This window comes from Carcharhinus amblyrhynchos, chromosome 11 (genome assembly GCF_965287045.1).
Source record: "Carcharhinus amblyrhynchos chromosome 11, sCarAmb.v2.hapA, whole genome shotgun sequence".
NCBI classification, from domain to species: domain Eukaryota; kingdom Metazoa; phylum Chordata; class Chondrichthyes; order Carcharhiniformes; family Carcharhinidae; genus Carcharhinus; species Carcharhinus amblyrhynchos.
The window spans coordinates 55978384-56000159 of record NC_137334.1 but is presented as its reverse complement, the minus strand read 5'-3'; the positions used below and the strand labels follow the sequence as shown (position 1 = coordinate 56000159).

Sequence of the window (21776 nt, the reverse complement as noted above, 5' to 3'; positions counted from 1 at the left end):
TGGAGTGAACTAAATTGGCTGAAGACTGACATCCGTGATGCTCTGGAGCATCTGCTTGGCACTTCTGGTTGAAGATTGTTTCAAATGCTTCAGCCTTATCTTTTGCACTGATGTGCTGAGTTCTCCCATCTTGAGGATGGGATATTTGTGAAGCCTCCTCCTCCAGTGTGTTTAATTTTCCACCATTATTTATGACTGGATGTGGCAGAACTGCAGAGTTTAGATCTGATTCATTGGTTGTAAAATCACTTCATTGTCTCTATCACCTGCTGCTTGGCATGCAAGTCATCCTGTGTTGTAGCTTCACTATATTAATCCTTCATTTTAGGTCTGCCTGGTGCTGCTCCTGCACTCTTAATTAAAACCGAGCTTAGTGAGTTGATTGCCAGGATTGGTGGCCATGGAAGAGTTGGGGATATGTCAGCCTTGAGGTTACAGATTGTAGTTGGGTACAATTCTGAGGGCTGAGTTTGTCATTGTCATTTCTAGTGTCTAGGTCACATTGTTCACCCAGTTTCATTCCTTGTTCGTTCCTTTCCTTCCATTCGTGAGAGGGCAGGAAATAGAAGGCTACAATGGTAAATTTAGATCAGGAAAAATGGACGGGACTCAAGTGAATAATGCGAGTGTGGACTAGTTGGACCAAATCATCTGTTTCAGTGGTTTGTATCCTTTGTAATCCAATATCAACTTGAACAAAGATACTGAGAGAAAATGTTATGCTTAAAATAATACATCATTGGTGCCAACCCTCAAGATCGGCCCATATTGTCAGGTCATAATGAATCAAATAGCAAACACCCAATGAACCATGGCATAAGAATTAAAGAAATTAGAAACTTAGAAATACATACATTAATGGTCTGAACTTTCCACACCCACTACAAAAATTAACCAAAATTACTGCATGAAAAATGTATGCCCAATCAACATGCTGCCGTTCTTTGCAGATTGCAGGAATTCCCTATGAATATTGCCTCCTATCCAGCCCTGTGTTCCCCTTGTGTCCTTTGAAAATCATCAACTCACCACCACCCCCCCCCCGAACCCCCAACCATTTGATATCAACCTTCTTTTGCACTGTAATTGTTGCCATGCACTCAGGTTCTGTACACTTGCTTGTCCTACAAATCAATTATTAAACAAGTTGATAACTCAACTGAAAATTATAAATGTTTAGAAATGGACTAAGTTCAAGGGAAAGTGAACTTTAGCCTCAGAGGCAGTTCCTATCAGTTTCTCAAGAGCTTTGAGCTTTGCTTCTTTTTCAGGAATACCAGCATTACATTTCAAAAACCTATACCTGACGACATTTAAACTTCAAGGTTTCTCTTAAAGTTCATCCACAAACTTTGGAGATGTCTATGTTGTTTTGTTCCTTCTTTGAAATTGTCTACCAGACTGGAAACAGTTCACTCATTTGCTTTTTAATTTTGAATCTGTAACCAATATGAGAGTGAAAAAATACCAAGGGCAAACTGTATTCAAATATTTTGAGTCTGAGATGTCATATAATTGATCTATCTTGACAAGATCCTTACAGAGCTCAAGCAATGTATCTGCAGGAAGGAATTAGGGCAGAAGTGATGGGGAATCATTAGATCCTGTCAACAGAGTAATGGCAGTTTAAAATGGTGCTCCCCACAGCGAAGTCAGGAGCACCAGGTAGCAATGGGCGCTTCCTGCACACACAAGCTGCATAATTGTGATGTTACTATCTTTAAAAGCAGTAGCCAGAATGACAAGTCAGGCAAGGAAAGGAAGAAAACAAATCAGGAAGAGAAACAGTACAACATATCTACTCCATGACAATGAATGTGGCAAGCATAAATGCCATTCAACAGCTGAGACTTGCAAAGTTTTGTCTAGAAAAATTAAGATATTTAACAGAACTTCTTAACTTTCTCAGTAATTTGCTCACAATTGCGGCTATCAAAAAAAAGGTTGCAATGGCAAAGACAACGGGCTCTGCAGCACCATCATGTGGTGCAACAGGGAGCTGCCAAGACCAATTTGAAAATTTCCAGCTGAGCAAGATAAAGAGTGTGCAATTTAATAGAACCAATGTAATGCTATAGGATGAGGGTTTGGGTGGTGGTGGGAGGAGAAGAGTGAGAAAATAAGAAGGGAGCGGTGGAGAAATGATGTTGAAAGAGTAAAGGGTGAATCAGGGACAGAAAACAGTAAGAAATTTTGCAATGGTTCTGGAAGATTGGAAGGTAGCAAATGTCACCCCATTATTTAAAAAGTGAGTGAAAGAGCAAACAGGCAATGACAGACCTGTTGGCCTTACATTCGTGTTAGGAAAAATGCTGGAATCTATTATAAAGGATGTGATAAATAGTCACTTGGACAGGCATGATCTGATTGGGTGGATGAGCATAGATTTACAAATAAGAAGTATGTTTGAACTTGGAGTTTATTGAAAATCGGTAAAGGAGAGTGAATAAACATAGTATATTTATCTCTTCATAAGGCATTTGACAAAGAACCCTACAGGAGGTTAATTAGCAAAACAAAGCACATGAAACAGAAGGCAATATACTGTCACGGATTGAGAATTGGCTAACATGCAGAAAACAGAGTAGGACTAAATGGGTCAGTCTTGTATTGGCAGGCTGTGGTTTGTGGGATGGTACTTGGGCCCCACCTGTTTGCAATATATATTAGTAATTTGGATGTGGGGACTAAATGTATTATTTCCAAGTTCGCAGATGATACAAACCTAGGTGAGGAAGATGTAATGCAGCTACTAAAGGATTTGGACACACTTAGTGAATGATCCAGAATGTGGCAAATGGAATATAATATAAAAAAAATGAGGAAAACCATTTTGGTAGAAGTACCAGATGTGCAGAGTATTTCTTTAAAGGAAAGCAATTAGAAAGCATAAATGTAAAAAGGAATCTGGATATCCTTGTCCACAAGTCAATGGAGGCTAGCATGCTGGCACAGCAAGCTATTAGAAGGCTAATGTAATGTTAACCTTTGTTGCAAAATTTAAGTACAAGAGAAGTGAGGTCTTGCTTCAATTTTATAATCCAACTGCCAGATTTTTGCCCACTCACTTAACCTGTCTATATCCAAGGCAGCTTTTGACCAAGTATGGCATCGAAAAAATCTAGCAAAACTGGAATCAATGGGAAAAGAGAGATGGGAGGGAGTCCTCCACTGGTTGAAGTTATATCTGACTCGAAGGAAGATGGTTGTGGTCTTTAGAAGCCAGTCACCTCAGTTCTAGAATATGCATGAATTCCTCAGGACAGTCTCCTTAGCTCAACCATTTTCAGCTGCTTCATCAAATGACTTTCCTTCCATCATGTATTATACCTCTTGGACAGCAACGGTGCAAAACGGCAGCTCACCACAACTTTCTCAAGGGTAATTAGGAGTGGACAATAAATGCTGGCCTAGACAGCAACATCCAATGAATTTTTAAAAAATGCTGTGCCCACATTGGAGGTGCATTGTAGATGAGGTTGAAGCATATGACTCAAACCACTGTAGTTCTTCTTATGAAGTGCAGCTATCACACGCACTGCTCCTAGATCAAGAGGAAGTTATATATGTATAATTGTAGAAGGACCCGGTAATCATTAGGGAAAAGAAGCAAGAAAATAACTTTGGGCAATGATGCAATAAAGGAAGTTTTGAGCTAAATTGTCCATTGTGGCCCTTTAACCTGACTTCCATCTTTTCTAGCATCTATAAAATCCAAGCACTTGTAAATCTAATCTTTGGTTATGACAGGTGTGAATGAGGTAGTGATGACAGAAAATTAGATGTAACATCACCATATCATTACAACCTCATTTAAACATGAAAGCTACTGAAACTGTGTCAGACCTATAAAAAACAAGCAAGCATCCAGTTTAACAGGTCCCTGGCCAATTTTTGATCCCTGCTAGTTGACATACCATCCCATATTGAGTAATAAAACATGAAAATCTCAGCTCGCAAATCTATTTCAAATCGGGAAATTTGTACTAGAACTTGCACAAAATCATACAACACAGCAAGACAATCAATCTACACTGCCTGTGGTGGCTATTTGAGTGAACTACCCCAGCTCTGCTTTTACCCTCAACTCTTTATTGGCTGCTTCTCTCTCACCATGGTGCTGCTGATCCTAACTTTTCAAGAAATGCTGGCCCATGGCCCATTTCGCTCCACCCTACCCCACTCCATTCCCCAGCCCTCTGTCTTCCACCCAACCCCAAACTTTTGATCCCAATTCCCTAATCAAAAGTCAGCCAGGGAGTAATTCCCAAAGGGGAATGCAGAAGTGAGGGGAAATTGCTTTCACCACTGACATAGTAACTGATTGGGATTGTGCCAGTAACTAATTCCCCAAAATCTATGATCCCAATTCCCTAATCTCATGTTAGTTCCTGAGCCTCCATTCTTGATCCATTTTCTAGACTTCATTCTTTCAAACCCCAATCATTTGTCACCATTTCTGTGTAGTCTCATTCCCTGCTTTCTGTCACCATTGCCTGACTCCCAGTTCCCTGTCCTATATTGTTAAGTCACAAAAACAAGTAATTTAACTATTTGAGGCTGTTGCCCATTCAGTGAGATAAAAGCTGATCTCTGACACCTTTGCCCCATTTCCGTAAATCCCCTTAGTTAGTTGAAACCTATCAATCTTGAATTTAAAATTAACAGTTGATCAAGCATCAGTTGTCATTGGCAGAAGAGAGTACTGAACTTGGAAAAACTTGTGTGTGAAAATGGTCTAATTTGTAAACAATGTCCTACAAGTCTTTAACAGCCAGAAGAAATAACATATGTCTATTGTTATGTATTAAAATGGTTACATACCTCCTGTGTGTACCATAACATGATCTTTAGTGATGTAAGTAGAGAGATCCATGGGCCTCTTTGGCTTTTCCATCTTAGACCTGGATCAAGCAAAACCTGCTTAATAAGCCCACATTGTGTTTTACTAGTGTGGCACTCATTACTTTTCTCTCTGTAGTAGCTTCTGGGAAATGCAAAACATCTGTATAAAACTAGATAGTGAAAAATAGAACCCGAGCCAATCTTTCCACACTTTTATAAGCATCTATTTACAAAGATTTACATTACAAGCATACAACCCTTAACCCAACAACCATAAATTTGGCATGTCCGCTCCAACTCTCACCAACTTTTACAGATGCTGCATCAATAGCATCCTTTCTGGATGTATCACAGCTTGGTATGGCTCCTGCTTTGATCAAGACCACAAGAAACTACGTAGCCCAGTCCATCACGCAAACCAGCTTCCCCTCCATTAACTCTGTCTACACTTATTGCTACCTCAGAAAAGCAGACAGCATAATGAAGGATTCCATGAATCCTGGACATACTCTCCTCCACCTTCTTCCATCGGAAGAAGATACAAAAGTCTGAGATCATGTACCAACCGATTCAAGAACAGCTTCTTCCCTGCTGCCATCAGACTTTTGAATGGACCTACCTTATACTAAATTGATCTTTCTCTACATCCTAGCTAGAACTGTAAAACCGCATTCTGCATCCTTTCCTTTCCTTCTCCCCAATGTACTCTATGAATGGTATGCTTTGTTCGTATAGCACGCAAGAAACAATACTTTTCAATACCAATACATGTGACAATAATAAATCAAATAATAAAAAAGTTTCAGTCTGTTCCTACTTATAGGAACAGAAATGAAACCCCAGTTAATGTTCATCACTTGCATGAAATTAAATATCATACTTGTTAGTGTGTAAGTCAATATTTGAAACCTTGCACAATTCTTCCAAAAACGGGGGTTGACTTATTTATCAAGTATAAAAGTGAATTATTGTTACATATGGTCCCCATCTTAGCAATTCCTGGTCTGCTTGTGTGTGTGTCTTAAATTCCCATGCATCTTCACAGCACAACCCATTTGGCCTCCTTGATCTCTTGAACCAAGTTGTAATTTTCATTCTTGTCCCATAACTAGTGGTGCATTAAGGCAGACTTTTGACCGTTTCCATAGTTAGTTATTATAGAACAGTACATAAGAACATAAGAAATAGGGGCAGCAGTAGGCCATCTAGCCCCTCAAGCCTGCCCCGCCATTCAATAAGATCATAACTGATCAGAAGTGGATCAGTTCCACTTACCTGCCTGCTCCCCATAACCCTTAATTCCCTTATCGATCAGAAATCTATCTACCCGTGACTTAAACATATTCAACGAGGTAGCCTCCACCACTTCAATGAGCAGAGAATTCCAGAGATTCACCACCCTCTGAGAGAAGAAGTTCTTCCTCAACTCTGTTCTAAACTGCACCACCCCCCCCTTATTTTGAGGCTATGCCCTCTAGTTCTGGTTTCCTTTCTAAGCGGAAAGAATCTCTCTACCTGTACCCTATCTAGCCCCTTTACTATCTTGTAAGTCCCTATAAGATCCCCCCTCAGCCTTCTAAACTCTGAGTACAGGCCCAATCTACTCAGTCTCTCCTCATAAGCTAACCCCCTCATCTCCAGCATCAGCCTAGTGAACCTTCTCTGTACTTCCTCCAAGACCAATATGTCCTTTCGCAAATAAGGGGACCAAAATTGCACACAGTACTCCAGTTGCGGCCTCACCAGTGCCTTGCACAGTTGCAGCAAGACCTCCCTGCTTTTATATTCTATCCCCCTCACGATAAAGGCCAACATTCCATTCGCCTTCTTGATCACCTGCTGCACCTGCAGACTGAGTTTTTGCGATTGGTGCACAAGGACCCCCAGGTCCCTCTGCACAGTTGCATGCTGCAACTTTTCACCATTTAAATAATATTCCATCCTACTATTATTTCTTCCAAAGTGGATAACCTCACATTTGCTAACGTTATACTCCATCTGCCAGGTCCTCGCCCACTCACTCAGCCTATCCAAATCTCCCTGCAGACTTTCCGCGTCCTCCACACAATTCACTTTCTCACTTACCTTTGTGTCATCAGCAAACTTTGTTACCCTACACTCAGCCCCCTCCTCCAAATCGTCTATGAATATGGTAAACAGTTGAGGCCCCAGCACCGATCCCTGCGGCACGCCACTAGTCACCAACTACCAACCAGAAAAGCACCCATTTATTCCAACTCTCTGCTACCTGTTAGATAGCCAATCCTCAATCCACGCTAACACTTTACCCCCAACTCCGTGTACCCTAACCTTCTGTAGCAACCTTTTGTGAGGCACCTTATCGAACGCCTTCTGGAAATCTGAAAACCCCACATCCACCGGTTCCCCTCTGTCTACCGCACTCGTCACATCTTCATAAAAATCCAGTAAATTCATCAAACACGACTTCCCCTTCATGAATCCATGCTGCATCTGCTTGATCGAACCGCTCTTTTCTAGGTGTCCTGCTATTTCAACCATATTGTGATCACTATGAGAACAGGTTGCTGCTCTGTTGCCAGAGCTGTATAGCTTGAGGGGTGCCACGACACATCAAGCATGGCTGACCAGGAATCTCTGCTGCTCTTAGTGCCAGCTATTGGTGGGTTGGAAGACTTTGCAAGGTGACACTCAACCAGTATGGCCACATTATGAATGCACCTTCCTTGGCCAATATGTCTTGGGGAGAACTTGAACACAGAGTTCCTGGCTGAAAGGTAGGGATACTACTCACTGCGCCACAAGACCATCTCCAATTATAAAGAACCAGTAAGTAAAACATCCATTTGTGGGATGGAAATATAAAGCTAAACTCTAATGCAATTTTAGTGTGTTGTGGCTAAAACAAGGGAGTTGATTTATATATGTACATGCAAAAACATGATTTCTGGGGCTGAAACTTATATACTAAGATCTTTGGCACAATTAATATAGTTAACATTTTGTTCCCCTTAATATCTTGAAAATCTTGATTAATCACTCCTTAATTTTATAAATCCCAGGAAATTCCATCTTAGCTTAAGTAGTCTTTCCATGCAGCCTGAATAGCATTCTGCTAAGTCTTTGCTGCACACCAAGCAAAGTGTCTCTTCATAAGATGTGATGCCTAGAATTACTCTCACTTACCTGATGAAGGAGCAGCGCTCCGTAAGCTTGTGATACCAAATCAACCTATTGGACTTTAACCTCGTGTTGTGAGACTTCGTACTAGAATTACTCTCAGTATACTGAGAATAATTCTGGGCATCACATCTTAGATATGTTCTATTCAAGGCTTTGTTTAGCTGCAGCATAAATTTTAACCCTTTCTTCTGAAATCCTCCAGATATAAAAGCTTGCATTTCATTCAACTTTTTGATTATTTTCTAAATTTGCCTTGACATTTTAATAATGTGTTTCTTTGGAAGTTGCCAGCTTTTCTCCATTTAAAAAGTACCCGCTTCCATTTTCTTTAGGTCCTCAGTGGATGACCTCACAATTGCCTGCATTGAAATCTGTTTGAGATGGCTATTTGGATTCAAATAATGTATTTATTATACCTTTTTGTAATTTTATGCTTCTATCTACATTGCTTACAGATACCACTTATCTTTGTTTCACCAGTCTTGGATATATTTTTAATTCCATCATTTAAGGTGTGAGGGATTTAAAGTGTCATGTTTCGAACTGTCGCAGCCTGTGGTAGAATGAAAGGTTGTTTGTGAACAGGTTGTGGAGCTGATTAGAACCGCTTCAAGCTGCCAAAAGAACAATGGAAAGGTACTTACTGAGAGGTTGCTTAAGTTGCAAAACCTGTTTGGCAACAGAGAGTATAAAAAGAGGGACTCAAGGAAACCTTCTTTATTACAATACTGCATAGCTGGACTGAACACCATGTGCCTTTGAAATAAAAGTTTGAAACCAAAAGCTTGTCCCTCTTCACTGACTCACCGAAGAACCAAGACTTGAAACTAAAACAATTTTGAGCCAAAACCCAACAATTGCCATTGTTGGGCAGGATGATTAACATCTGATGCCAGGAAAGAAAGCGCCAAAGTCAAGAGAAGAGAAAGAGAAATAAAAGCACGCACAACATAAAGGAGACATGATCACCTCCCTTTCTTAAGAACAAGAGGTTTTCTTTTTCATCTCAGATGATTCATCATAGGAGAAGTCAGTTGATGAAATAATCAGGTATACTATACTCTAAGGAATTTGTAGAGTCATAGAGGATTACAGCATGGAAACAGGCCCTTCGGCCCAATTTGTCCATGCTGCCTTTTTTTTAAAACTCCTATGCTAATACCAATTGCCTGCATTTGGCCCATATCCCTCTATACCCATCTTACCCATGTAACTGTCTAAATGCTTTTTAAAAGACAATATTGTACCTGCCTCTACTACTATCTCTGGCAGCTTGTTCCAGACACTCACTATCTCTGTGTGAAAAATTGCTCCTCTGGACACTTTTGTATCTCTCCCCCTCACCTTAAACCTATGCCCTCTAGTTTTCGACTCCCCTGCTTTTGGGTAAAGATATTGACTATCTACTTTGTCTATGCCCGTCATTATTTTATAGACCTCTAAGGTCACCCCTCAGCCTCCTACGCTCCAGAGGAAAAAGGTCCCAGCCTATTCAGCTTCTCCTTATAACTCAATCCATCAAGTCCCAGTAGCTTCCTGGTAAATCTTTTCTGCACTCTTTCTAGTTTAATAATATCCTTTCTATAATAAGATGACCTATTATAGAAGAAACTCCTGAAGCTAAAGGCATGCACCAGCAGATGAAGTTGCAACACAAGCCATTAGGGAGGACAGGCAAAATGGTGATGAAACAAAACACCAACAATTATGTACAACCCCGTGGATATTGTCACACTTAGAAGAAATGCAAGATATGCATTGCCATGAGGAGAAGTGGGAATGGATAGAAAACGAAGCGAATCTCTTTAATGATGGTATCTGGACATACAGAAGTAATCGAGTGGTCGCCCCCATCTTAATCCTTCCATATTTGGTGACACAAATTCACTCTTTGGGACATGTTGGAACAGATAAAATAGCTCAGAGATTCTCCCAGATATGGTGGAATCCCTGTTGCAAAGCACAGGCCAAGAAAGGGGCTGAAACCTGCGTCACCTGTCAGAAAAATAATGCAGGAACAGCAATCAAGCTACTCATGTTGGGTACACTGGCTCGGCCGGGACCTTTTTGTCACTTACAAGGGGACTACATCATACTACCAACATGTAAAGGGTACACAGAAGTCTTTGTGATTGTGGATAAATTCTCTAGATGGGTGGAGGCAGACCCCACCAGGAAGGCTATGGCCTCACACTCTACCAAATCTTTGGTGAAAGACATCATTCCAAGATGTGGACCACTGTAACAAATCGACTCGCACCAAGGGACACATTTTGCAGGGGCAGTGTGTTGAGGGATGTGCAGGTTACGAAACATTCAGTGATCATATCACTGTCTCCGTCATCCACGGTCCTCAGGGATGGTTTAGAGAATGAACCAGGTCATCAAGGAATGCCTGTCTAAAATGTATCAGACTGGGACTGACTGGGTGACAGCCCTACCAGTGATGCTCTGCATTATCAGAGCTACCACCAGCAAGGAAATGGGGCTGAACCCATAGGAGGTCACCATGGGCAGATCAATGTCACTACTTGGGACACCTGATTTGAGCAAAGCTGATGTTCATCTAATGAGTGACTGTTTGATTAATTTGTTATTATGAATTAACCCAATCTATTAAAGTTGCTCACCAACAGATCCGGGCTACCTGGGACAACCCAGGAGGGCACACCCTAACTCCTGGCCAGTGGTGTGTGTCCAAAAGCCACAGAAACAGCCTCTGGGGATGAAGTGGGGAGGTCCCTATCAGGTACTGTTAATTACTAATTCAGCTGTCAAAATGGCTGAACCCAAGTGTATCCACACCAGTCACTTCAAACTGATTGAGGGTTCTCCAGAACAGATGCAGCAAGGTGTTGTGCAGGTAACCTCTCCCTCACTTGCCTATGCCACTAAGCAATGGACATAAAGGTACCAAACAGCCAGAAGATGGCATGCAAAGCTGCTGAATCCTTTTATTAGGGGGGAATTTAGAGAAGAAAAGAGCAAGAATTAATCAATGGACTAATTTTTTTTGTGTTTTGCAGAATGCCTTTATAGACACAGAGAAAACAGAATTTGTATCATTGATTCTCACCATAACTGCTGAGCTAGTTCAGGTTCAAAGAATGGTGTTACAAAACCAAATGGCCTTAGACCTTCTATTTGCCAAAAAGGCGGCATGTGTGCAGTGATTGGACATGAATGTTGTACCTATATCCCAATATATAGAACTGCTGTCTCACAGCACTAGGGACCTGGGTTTGATTTCCGGCCGACTGTGCAAAGTCTGTACGTTTTCCCTGTGTCTGTGTGGGCTTCCTCTGGGTGCTCCAGTTTTGTCCCACAGTCTGAAAGATGTGCTGGTTAGGTGCATTGGCCATGCTAAATTCTCCCTTTGTGCACCCGAACTGGCGCCACAATGTGGCGATTTGGAGATTTTCACAGTAACTTCATTGCAGTGTTAATGTAAGCCTACTTGTGGCATTAATAAATAAAACTAAAAGATGATTCCAGCAATGTTTCTGCTTCCATCTCTGACATCCAAGGCTGCCTCAAAACTTTGGGATATTTTTGGGTTGAGGGCATTCTTGAAAGCAGAGGGATATGGATAATATAAGGGCTATTAGTACTAATTGTTTTCCTCTCACTTATCTTGATCATTTTTAAAATTATTCAATGTATTGTCTCCCATTGTACTCATGCAGTCTTTACTCCAGTCTCCCATGTCGGGACCTCCTATTTTATTTAACCCGATGCAAGAACGCCATGCAATCTATATCTTTACTTAGGATTGTATATGTGATTAAGTTTGCTAAGTTTCTTATGCTGGTAACTGTAAATATTCATGCCAGGGTAACATTCCTGTTGGGTATAATTCCAATTAACAACTTGGAGCATTAATTGTATCAAAGAGGGGACTGAGGGATTTGAAGCATCATGTATCAAACTGTTGCAACCTGTGGTAAGACAAAAGGTTGATTGTGAACAGGCTGTGGAATGGTTAGAATCGGTTCAAGCTGCCTAGAGAACAATGGAAAGGTACTTACTGAGAGGTTGCTTAAATTGCAAAACCTGTTCAGCAACAGAGAGAGTATAAAAAGAGAGACTCGAGGAAACATTCTTTGTTATGACACTATACAGCTGGATTGAACACCATGTGTCTTTGAAATAAAACTTCACAACTAAAAGCTTGTGCCTCATTGCTGACTGTCCAAAGAACAAGGATTTGAAACTAAAATCTAACAGTTTAAAGCCAGAATCCAACAGGTGTTAATAAACCAAAAAAGAAAATGCTGTAAAATCTCAGCAAGTCTGGCAGCATCTGTAAGGAGAGAAAAGAGCTGATGTTTCGAGTCTAGATGACACTTTGCCAAATCTAAAAGGCATAGAAAGCGGGAGATATTTATACTGCAGGGTGGGGGCATGAAAGACGAGTCATTGTCATAGATACCAGGGGAAAAGACTGCTAATAGCTGTCCACAGAGAAAATAAGGGGTGTGAATGGCCAAATAGCAGAGAAGCTGTAAGCTGTGACAGATGAAGATGTTGGGGGAGGGGGAAAATGGGACAGAGGTAGAATGTAGAAAAGAGAAAGCAGGGGGAGAAAATAAGGAAAGGGGGATGAAGTAGGGGGAAAGAGTTGGGGGGGGATGAAAAATTAAGAAAGACAATAAAGAAATAAAAGGTAGAGAACAGTAAAAAATAATTAAAATAGAATGAAAACAAGGGGTGCCAAAGTGGGGTAGAGCAAACTATCTGTTGAATTCGATGTTGAGACCGGAAGGCCGTAAAGTGCCTAGCCGGAAGCTGAGATGCTTTTCCTCCAGTTTACATTGTGCTTCATCCTTTTGGTTTCAGATTCTAGCATCTGCAGCAATTTGCTATTATCAGGTTTTAATAAACGTGGTGAATAGTTGAGGCTCAATCACAGATCTTTGGAATGCTGGACTATTATCCATTCTGTTTTACTTACACTCAGGCAATATCCTAACCAGGTCAAAAATGAACCTTCAATTCCACAAACCAACTTTGTCCAACAGTCTCTAATCAGGGACTTCATCAAATGTCCTCTGGAAATCAATTTAAATAACATCCCCTGTGCATGACTTTAGTCACCTCTTCAAAAAATTCAGCCAGGTTCATTGTAAAGATCTGCCCTTTACAAATCCAAATTTGGTTCTCTCCGATCAACTGAAAAGCTTCCAGGTGTTCAATCACTCTGTCCCAATTGACTTGCGTAAGATTAAAATTAGGAAGCACTTTTTCATTCAGAGTTCTGGAAAATGTGGAACTTTTTCATCCAAAGTGAATGATGGGTCAACTGAAATTTTCAACATTGAAAATCACTACCAGTCCAGCCAATTAAAATCTTACTCATCTAAATTCTTAAGTGTTGTATTAGAAATTTAAACTGGCTGCTGATTAAATTTCAAACTGCATCATACTTTGTACATCCCTCCTTTAAGTCTGCATCTTTGCAAACAATTTGTTAGAAATACTTGTTTTAGAAATGCAATAAGTACTCATATATGGTATAATACTGAAATATTTACTTCTCCAGTGTGTGTATAAAAAGTTAATAACTTGTCTTTATATTTAATTTACACAGATATAACTTCAGTGTACAAACAGGCATTCTGTGTGTTCCTGATTGTTGCAGAGTTGCCTGTAGATTGTTGTAAATGTGTCATTTTCGTTTTTTTAAAAAGAAAATCAATAGAAAATGTCTGTATTGACATCTTTCACGTTATGAAGAAATCTGTTTTCATTTTTTTTCTGCCTTACTTGCTGCACCCTGTAGAGACATGAGAGCCTGAGGCAAAATGCCATTCATTCATCAGCGTGATCTCAGCTTGCCTCCTCCCTCTGCCCTGTGGTTTTTCAGACTCCTCCCAAAACTAAGGCCTACTGACTGATCTGCTAGTGACTCTCTCTACACAGCAGTGAGTTATGTGGTGCTCCCCCACAAATAGGCTGATTTGCAGATTTGCTGTTTGAAGCTTGTTTCCTGTACAACATAACCTTACTTGTGTGACTTGATTGTGTGGCACCAAGGGCTGTAAAGATGCTGCTTTCCATGCCACAGATGGGGTTTGGCCCTCGCTCTCGCCCTGTACAGCAAGCTAAAAAGGTAAATACAAAGATTTTGCATCTGTTGTGCTGTTCAGTGAATTAATGATTGTATGTTTTGATACTCTATCAATGATAGATGAGGGAGGTAGCTATGTAAGCTGGGGATTTTTTTTTAATTAAGGAAATGACTGAGAAGGAAGTTGCAGGAGCTCAGGCACTCTCATCAAAGGAAGTCCTGTAATGTTCCCAGCAGCGTAATTCTTAGACTAATATACCAGGCCAACATCTTTTATGACTCTAGTCTTTTAAAATTTATGTCCATTTACATATTTTAAGTGCGTTTCGAGTGTGATATTTGTTCTTATAAAAGGTAAATAATTTAAAATACAGTTGAGAAAACTGAAATATTTTACCTTGTCATACATTTGGTTTGTAGTTTCAAGGAGTCTTTTTTGCTGTGGACGCAATAACCATATCTGCCCTGAGTGGGCAGATAGTTTATTTTAATCCTTCCATATTATATATTTATAAAAGTTGCACATAATTTACAGAATTACATTATGAAGCCTGGCTTTTCCTGACTAAGGCAGCTGCTGTATTTTTTTCAAAATAACCTTTTCAGATTTAAAAAATCTTTTCATGGGATGCAGGTGTTGCTAGCAAAAGCAGTTTGTTGCCCATCCCTAATAGCCCTTGAACTGAGTGGTGTGCTGAGCCATTTGACAGGGCAGTTAAGATTCAACTACATTTCTGTGGGTCTGAAGTCTCATTTAGGCCAAACCAGGTAAGCAGTAAAGGAGATTAGTGAATCAGATGAGTTTTTACAAAAATTGATCACTGACATTATCTTTATATTCCAGATGTATTAATCGAATTTAAATTCCACTTGCTGTCATGGTAGGATCTGAACCGATGCCCACTGAGAAATAAATAGCCTGGGCCTTTGGATTACTTGTCTAATGACATTACCATGATAGAACCATCTCTCCACCAATTATACCATGTCAAATGTGGCATAAAATAATAGGACTCCAACCATTCAACAGAGGCTGTAGTGTTAATCTGTTCAGTCCATCCAGTGATGTGGAATGGGTTTGATATGAATTGTAATAGTGCATTTTTTCTGTGATGTATAGTGAATCTTCCCTACATTTCAATTGTAAAAGAACTGCATGTTTATATTTTTCTTATAGTGTTTGCCCTCCTTTACATTTCTATTATCATAATTTAACCGGCATTTTACTTATGCATTATTTAACTATTACTTTTAGTCACCAGATACAAAATTCCATACGCTAAATGTTTTTCTTGGGATTAATCTGCATCATTGATATTTGGATATTCTGTAAACATGCCTGTTGTAATGTCTGGGGCAGAAATAATTCAGATCAATTTGTAAAAAAGAATTTCTGTCAAAAATCAATAATCGCATAAATCTAGTACTTAAGATACAAACCTGGAACTACTTATCAGTTCTTGGTGTTACAAAACAAAACTATAGAGATTTCAAATTTTAAAAAGGCACACTGCTTCTAACCATTCCAATTCCTTTCATGGAAAACTGCTTAGGGTAGAAATATCCAGATATGCATTAATTTTGAACAGGAGGCAGATACTCCTGCCTCAAAACTAAGTGACATTTCCATACAGTGTTTTATTTATTATACCAAATGCTGGTTTCTAAAATGATATTTTAAAATTATATTTCTAAACAAAATACAATTTACAATGGTAGTTGTGTTTCTTACCTTTTGTCCAGTACTTGTAGTTAGTAGTAGCTGGTTAGTAAATGTAAATGTAAATGACTTATTGCAGTCTTTCATGACCAGGAAACCTTTCCTTGCCTCTGGACTAGCTTTGAAACAGGCGGGTGGATCTAATTCACTAGAGTCCTTCATTACTCAGGAAATCTCTTCATGGACTAGCTTTGGGCTTTTAGATTGCACATCCTCCAGATTCAGACGCTAACCTGCATTGCATTGAAATGTTCATTCTTAGAATTGCTAGTTCTACACATGTGAATTAAATTAGCACACCTAGATAAGAAACAAGTTATTGAACTGTGTGATATGCTACTAAGATATAGGCCAGAATTTTCCAGAGGCAACAGACGTTCTGCCACTGGAGCTGAAAGCTGGGGGCTGTCCCTGCTTCACAGTCCATAGGACTCTGGGTTGTATTTGGTTACTGACTGTGCTTCTCTCCTCTTAAGGATGGTAGCTGGACCAAGAGCTGCCGGCCCAATTGGAGAGCCAACAGTTCTGCATCGCCACCACTAATGATGGTCATTTATGGGGTTGCACCAATAGGATGAGAGTGAATTGGTGGTTGGAACCCCTAGAGAAGAGTAACTTGGATTGGGATAGTCAGGACCTGGCAGTCAGGGATGGGGAGCAGAGGAGAGGGGGCCTATTATTGGTGGACAGACCATTGCCACTGAGGACCCCTCTGTCAGCTTTGAATGCCAAAAATGGGTCTTGTCCCTTTAAGAATCCATTAGAAAGCCACCAGGTTTCATTGGACAGTCTCCTAATGCAGCAAAAGGCGACCCAGTCACTAGCAAAGTTTCCCGCGGAGGCCTTTAATTGTCTCAGTTTTACCAAGATAATTAAAGGCCTCCATGGGGTGGGAGATGAGCCGCCTGCAAAACAGGCCTGTTGTAATGTCTGGGACAGAAATAATTCAGATCAATTTGTAAAAAAGAATTTCTGTCGAAAATCAATAATCGTCTTTAATTATCCTGCGCTGCCTGCAAAACAGGGGCTCATCTCCCATCCTTCCCACATCTGGCAAAATGGCATGGTGGCAGGAATACGTTAGTCGTGCCGTTCAGTGCCTTCCTGTGCCATTCTATGAGTCTTCCTCTCTCCCAGCCTTTTCCCAAAGGGCTGATAAAATTTAGCCCATAGAAACAAGAAATGCCCAGTTTCAGGACCGGGCCCATGCTGGCCAATGATCTCAGCTGGGATAGCAATGATTTAAATGTTTAAAGTTAAAAAATATTTGCACAAATAGAATCCAAGTAATCTCTTCTGCCATGTATGGAATTTAAGTGCAAGCAGTCGTAATTACAAATTAAAATAAACAAAAGAAAATGGGAAATGCAGGAAGAATGTTATTGCCAAAAGAGTGGCACATATAGAACAAACTGTGGGCATGGCTTGAATTTAAGAAAGAAAGAGTTAAACATGTTTTTGACAACACATGGAATGCAAGGTTACAAGAAGTATACCAGGAGAATGGTATGGTTAAGTTAGCTCAAAGGACGGACAGTTTTCTGATTGAAACTATTAGTAAGGAAGAGATGTTCAACAGCTGGTTGCCAGGAAAACAGACAACTAGCTGTTGAAACTCATTGGTACCCACCAATTACAGCCCAACTAGGGTGGAAGGACAGTTAAATATACAAGGTGAGATCCTTCACCTATTGTAGTCTAATTACAATTTTGGATGAAGCACTCAAAATGCATACCTGTCCCACTTTCTCTGGATGTTGAAAGGCCCTGAAATAGACTGTTAGAGGCCTCTTCAAAAATGTGATGCTTTTGTGTGTGTGTGTGTGTGTGTGTGTGTGTGTGTGTGTGTGTGTGTGTGTGTGTGTGTGTGTGTGTGTGTGTGTGTGTGTAATACTGGCGCTTCACTAAACCTACAGAAATTTTCTTGGCAATTGATCCTGTTCCTCTCACCTGTAGTTATCTGCTGGCTGGCTGCACACAATAGCCTACTGATCAAATTGATAAACTGAAGTGAAATGCAAATGTGGTCCCTCCAGCAAATAAGTCTTAAACCTGACTTGAACCTCTCTACTACCACATTGGGTAGGTACTATGGGCGTACTGTCTATGCCATGCACATCCAGTGACTAACATGAAAGTCTCTCCACTATGTTACTATCAATTTTTAGGTGTCAGTGGCAGTTCAAAGATTTGAGCACATGATCCAGGTTGATACTTCAGTGCAACACTGAAGGTGTGCTGCATTGTACGCAACACAGTGGTTAGCACTGCTGCCTTTTAGCGCCAAGGACCTGGATTAGATTCCCCGCTTGGGTCATTGTCTGTGTGGAGTCTGCACATTCTCCCCTATTTAGATTTCCTCCAGATACTCTGGTTTCCTCTCACAGTCTGAAAGATATGCTGGTTAGGTGCATTGGCCATACTAAATTCTCCCTCAGGCAGGCAGAGTGTGGCAACTAAGGGATCTTCACAGTAACTTCATTGTCATGTTATTGTAAGCCTACTTGTGACACTAATAAATAAACTTTTCTATCTTTTGAATTTCTTTTCTTTATTCTTTCCTGGAGGTAGGCACCACTAACAAGACCTGTCCTTAATAGTTCTTGAACTGAATGGCTTTCTAGGCCATTTCAGAGGTCAGTTGCTGAGGGTCTGGAGATACATGTGGGCTAGACCAGGTAAGGATGACAGATTTCCTTCCCTAAGGACATTAGTAAATCAGATGGGTTTTTAGGACAATTGATGATAGTTGTATGGTTACCATTACTGCAGCTAGCTTTATATTCCAGATTTTTATTAACTGAATTCAAATTCCACCAGCTGCCACAGTGGGACTTGAACACATGCCACCAGAGCATTTGGGTCTCTGGATTACCAGTCCAGTGACATACACCACTATCTCCCTGAATGAAATATTAAACTGAGGTTTTCATAGATGGACATAAAGGATTTTGTAACACCTTTGCTTTCCCTGTATATCAACCGTGGCTCAGATGGCAGCACTCTCACTTGTGAGTCACAGGATTCTGAGTTCAAGTCCCATTCTAGGACTTTAGCACAAAAATCAAAATACACACATTCAGAGGGTGTGCTGCCGTACTGAGGTGCTATCTTTCAAATAAGAAGTTATTGCGAGGGCAAATGTAAAAGATTCCCATGCATATATGGTGGCACAGAGGAAATAGCGAGGCATCTTGAGGGGAATTGCTTGATAGAGCAATTCGTTAAGGGGAAGTCGTGTCTGACAAATTTATTGGAGTTCTATGAGGATGTGTCTAGGGCGGTGGATAGAGGAGAGCCAGTGGATGTGGTCTTTCTTGATTTTCAGAAGGCGTTTGACAAGGTACCTCACAAGAGGTTATTGCAGAAGGTAAGGGGGCATGGAGTTGGGGGTAGGGTGTTAGCGTGGACAGAGGATTGGCTGTCAAATAGGAGGCAGGGAGTGGGGGTCAATGGGTGCTATTCGGATTGGCGGTTGGTGACTAGTGGAGTGCCCCAGGGGTCGGTGCTGGGGCTTCAGCTATTTACCATTTATATAGATGATCTGGAGGAGGGAACCGAGTGTATGGTGTCGAAATTTGCTGATGACACCAAGATTGGTGGAACGGCAAATTGCGCGGAGGGTGTGGAGAGTCTGCAGAAGGATCTAGATAGGCTGGGCGAATGGGCCAGGAACTGGCAAATGGAACTTAATGTTGGCAAGTGCGAGGTGGTCCACTTTGGTAGGAATAATGGTAGGAAGGACTATTACTTACTTGGCGAAAAACTGCAGCAGGCGACGGTGCAGAGGGACCTCGGGGTCCTTGTGCGTGAGTCGCAAAAACCCAGCCTGCAGGTGCAGCAGGTGGTCAGGAAGGCTAATGGGATGCTGGCCTTCATAGCGAGGGGGATTGAATATAAAAGTAGGGAGGTCTTGCTGCAGCTGTATAGGGCACTGGTGAGGCCGCAGCTGGAGTACTGTAGTGCAGTTTTGGTCACCGCACTTATGCAAGGATATTTTGGCCTTGGAGGGAGTGCAGAGGAGGTTTACTAGGCTGATGCCGGAGTTGAGGGGGTTGAACTATGAGGAGAGGCTGAATAAACTAGGCTTGTACTCGTTAGAGTTTAGAAGAATGAGGGGAGATCTCATTGAGACATATAAGATGATGAATGGGATGGATAGGATAGAGGTGGAGAGACTCTTCCCGCTCAGAAAGGACAGTAGGACTAGGGGGCACAGCCTCAAGATAAAGGGGGGGCGGTTTAGAACGGAGTTGAGGAGGAACTTCTTCACTCAAAGGGTGGTGAATCTCTGGAATTCTCTGCCCATTGAAGTGGTGGAGGCTGCCTTGCTAAATATTTTTAAGACGCGGGTTGATGGGTTTTTGATAAGTGAGGGGATTAAGGGTTATGGGGAGAGGGCGGGAAAGTGGAGCTGAGCCACGACAGATCAGCCATGATCTTATTGAATGGCGGGGCAGGCTCGAAGGGCTAGATGGCCTGCTCCTGCTCCTATTTCTTATGTTCTTATGTTCTCAGCACCAGGAACCCAGGTTCAATTTCGGCCTTGGGTAACTATCAGTGTGGAGTGCGCATGTTCTTCCTGTGCCTGCGTGGGCTTTTTCTGGGTACTCTGCTTTCCTCCCACAGTCCAAAGATATGTCAGTTAGATGGATTAACTATGGTATATGTGCATGGTTACAGGGATAGAACGTGGAGTGGGCCTGGATAAGATGCTCTTTCAGAGAAATGGTGCAGATTTGATGGATTAAATGGCCTCCTGCACTCAAAGGATTCTATGAAACTAACAGGACTGGGACTAATGGCCTTGTAGGGATGTTTGCCACTGCTGTTGAGGAGGGTTTGAACTAGATTAGCAAGGGGATGGGAATTTCAGGAGAAATTCAAAGTGAGGAGGAGAAGAACTGGCAGTAGGAAGTGGACAAGTATTAACTGATAAGGAGGTATATCAGGGAGTAATATCAAGGTAAGTAGAACATTTGGAGAGTTTTATAGAATTAACGTGGCAATAGTGAGTTCTTTGCTGTCAGAGGAAAGGGAAAACTTTCCCTGAACTATAGGCACAGATTGAAAATGCAGTTATGGTATCATTGCTATCAGAGGCTCCAAGGGCAGTACTGGGCATTAAGTATGCCTGGTACAAGGTGTTTAGGAGAGAAAGGAAAAGCAAACAAGTGAGTGGGAAGTGACAAATTGATTAAAGATGGCCTTACAGTACTGAAATGGGAGAATGTTTGGAGAGGGATCAAGGATGGAATCTCTCGCTCAGGGTAAGCAATGAAAAAAGTGCAATAACATTGATAGGTGTAGCATATAGACCACCAACTAGTGGAAGGGATGTAGAGAAACAAATCTGCAAATTACAGAGGTACAATAATTATAGAGTAATTATAATGGGTAACTTAATTATCCAAATATAAACTGTGATAGAAATAATGTAAAGGGATAAAAGGGGCAAGAGTCCCTCGAATGTGCTCAAGAAAATTTATTCCTGCACCAGCAAGTTTCTAGTCCAATGAGAATCAGACACTGTTAGACGTGGTTCTGGGGAATGAGTTGGTCCAAGTGGATCAGATATTGGTGGGAGAGCACAAGGGGACAGTGAGCATTGTATCAAACTTTAGGCTGGCCATGGAAAAAGACATGAAGCAATCCAGAGCAGGGATGATTAATTGACAGAAAGTCAACTTCAGTGGGATGAGAATGCATCTGAGTTGAGTGAGTTGGAATCAAATGTTAGCAGAAAAGACAGTGGCTGAACAATGAACCACCTTCAAAGAAAAAAATTGCAGATAATGTCAAGCTAAATTCCCTTGAAGGGCAAAGGTAGGGCAAATAAATCCAGAGCATCCAGGTTGATAAGAAAAATAAAGATGATGATGAATAGGAAGAAGTGCATATACTACAGATGTCAGATTGAAAATACAATGGAGAATCATTAGAAGGACCGAAGGGGAAGTGAAGAAACTAATTAGAAAA

At 41.1% G+C, this 21776-nt stretch overlaps 1 protein-coding gene across 3 annotated transcripts in view; it reads left to right on the top strand.

The window, feature by feature from the left end:
- LOC145350151 (RNA-binding motif, single-stranded-interacting protein 1-like) overlaps positions 1-21776 on the top strand; it is a 350322-nt gene that overhangs the window by 95578 nt on the left and 232968 nt on the right. For 2 of the 3 annotated variants that reach the window (XM_080199152.1, XM_080199151.1), the window contains exon 1: positions 13888-14119. The exons of the other annotated variant lie outside the window; for it this stretch is intronic. In XM_080199152.1, coding sequence (XP_080055278.1) covers positions 14054-14119 — 66 coding nt within the window. In that variant the 5' untranslated portion in view covers positions 13888-14053. Of the gene's footprint in view, positions 1-13887; positions 14120-21776 lie in introns of those variants that run through there. 3 annotated transcript variants of the gene reach the window in all.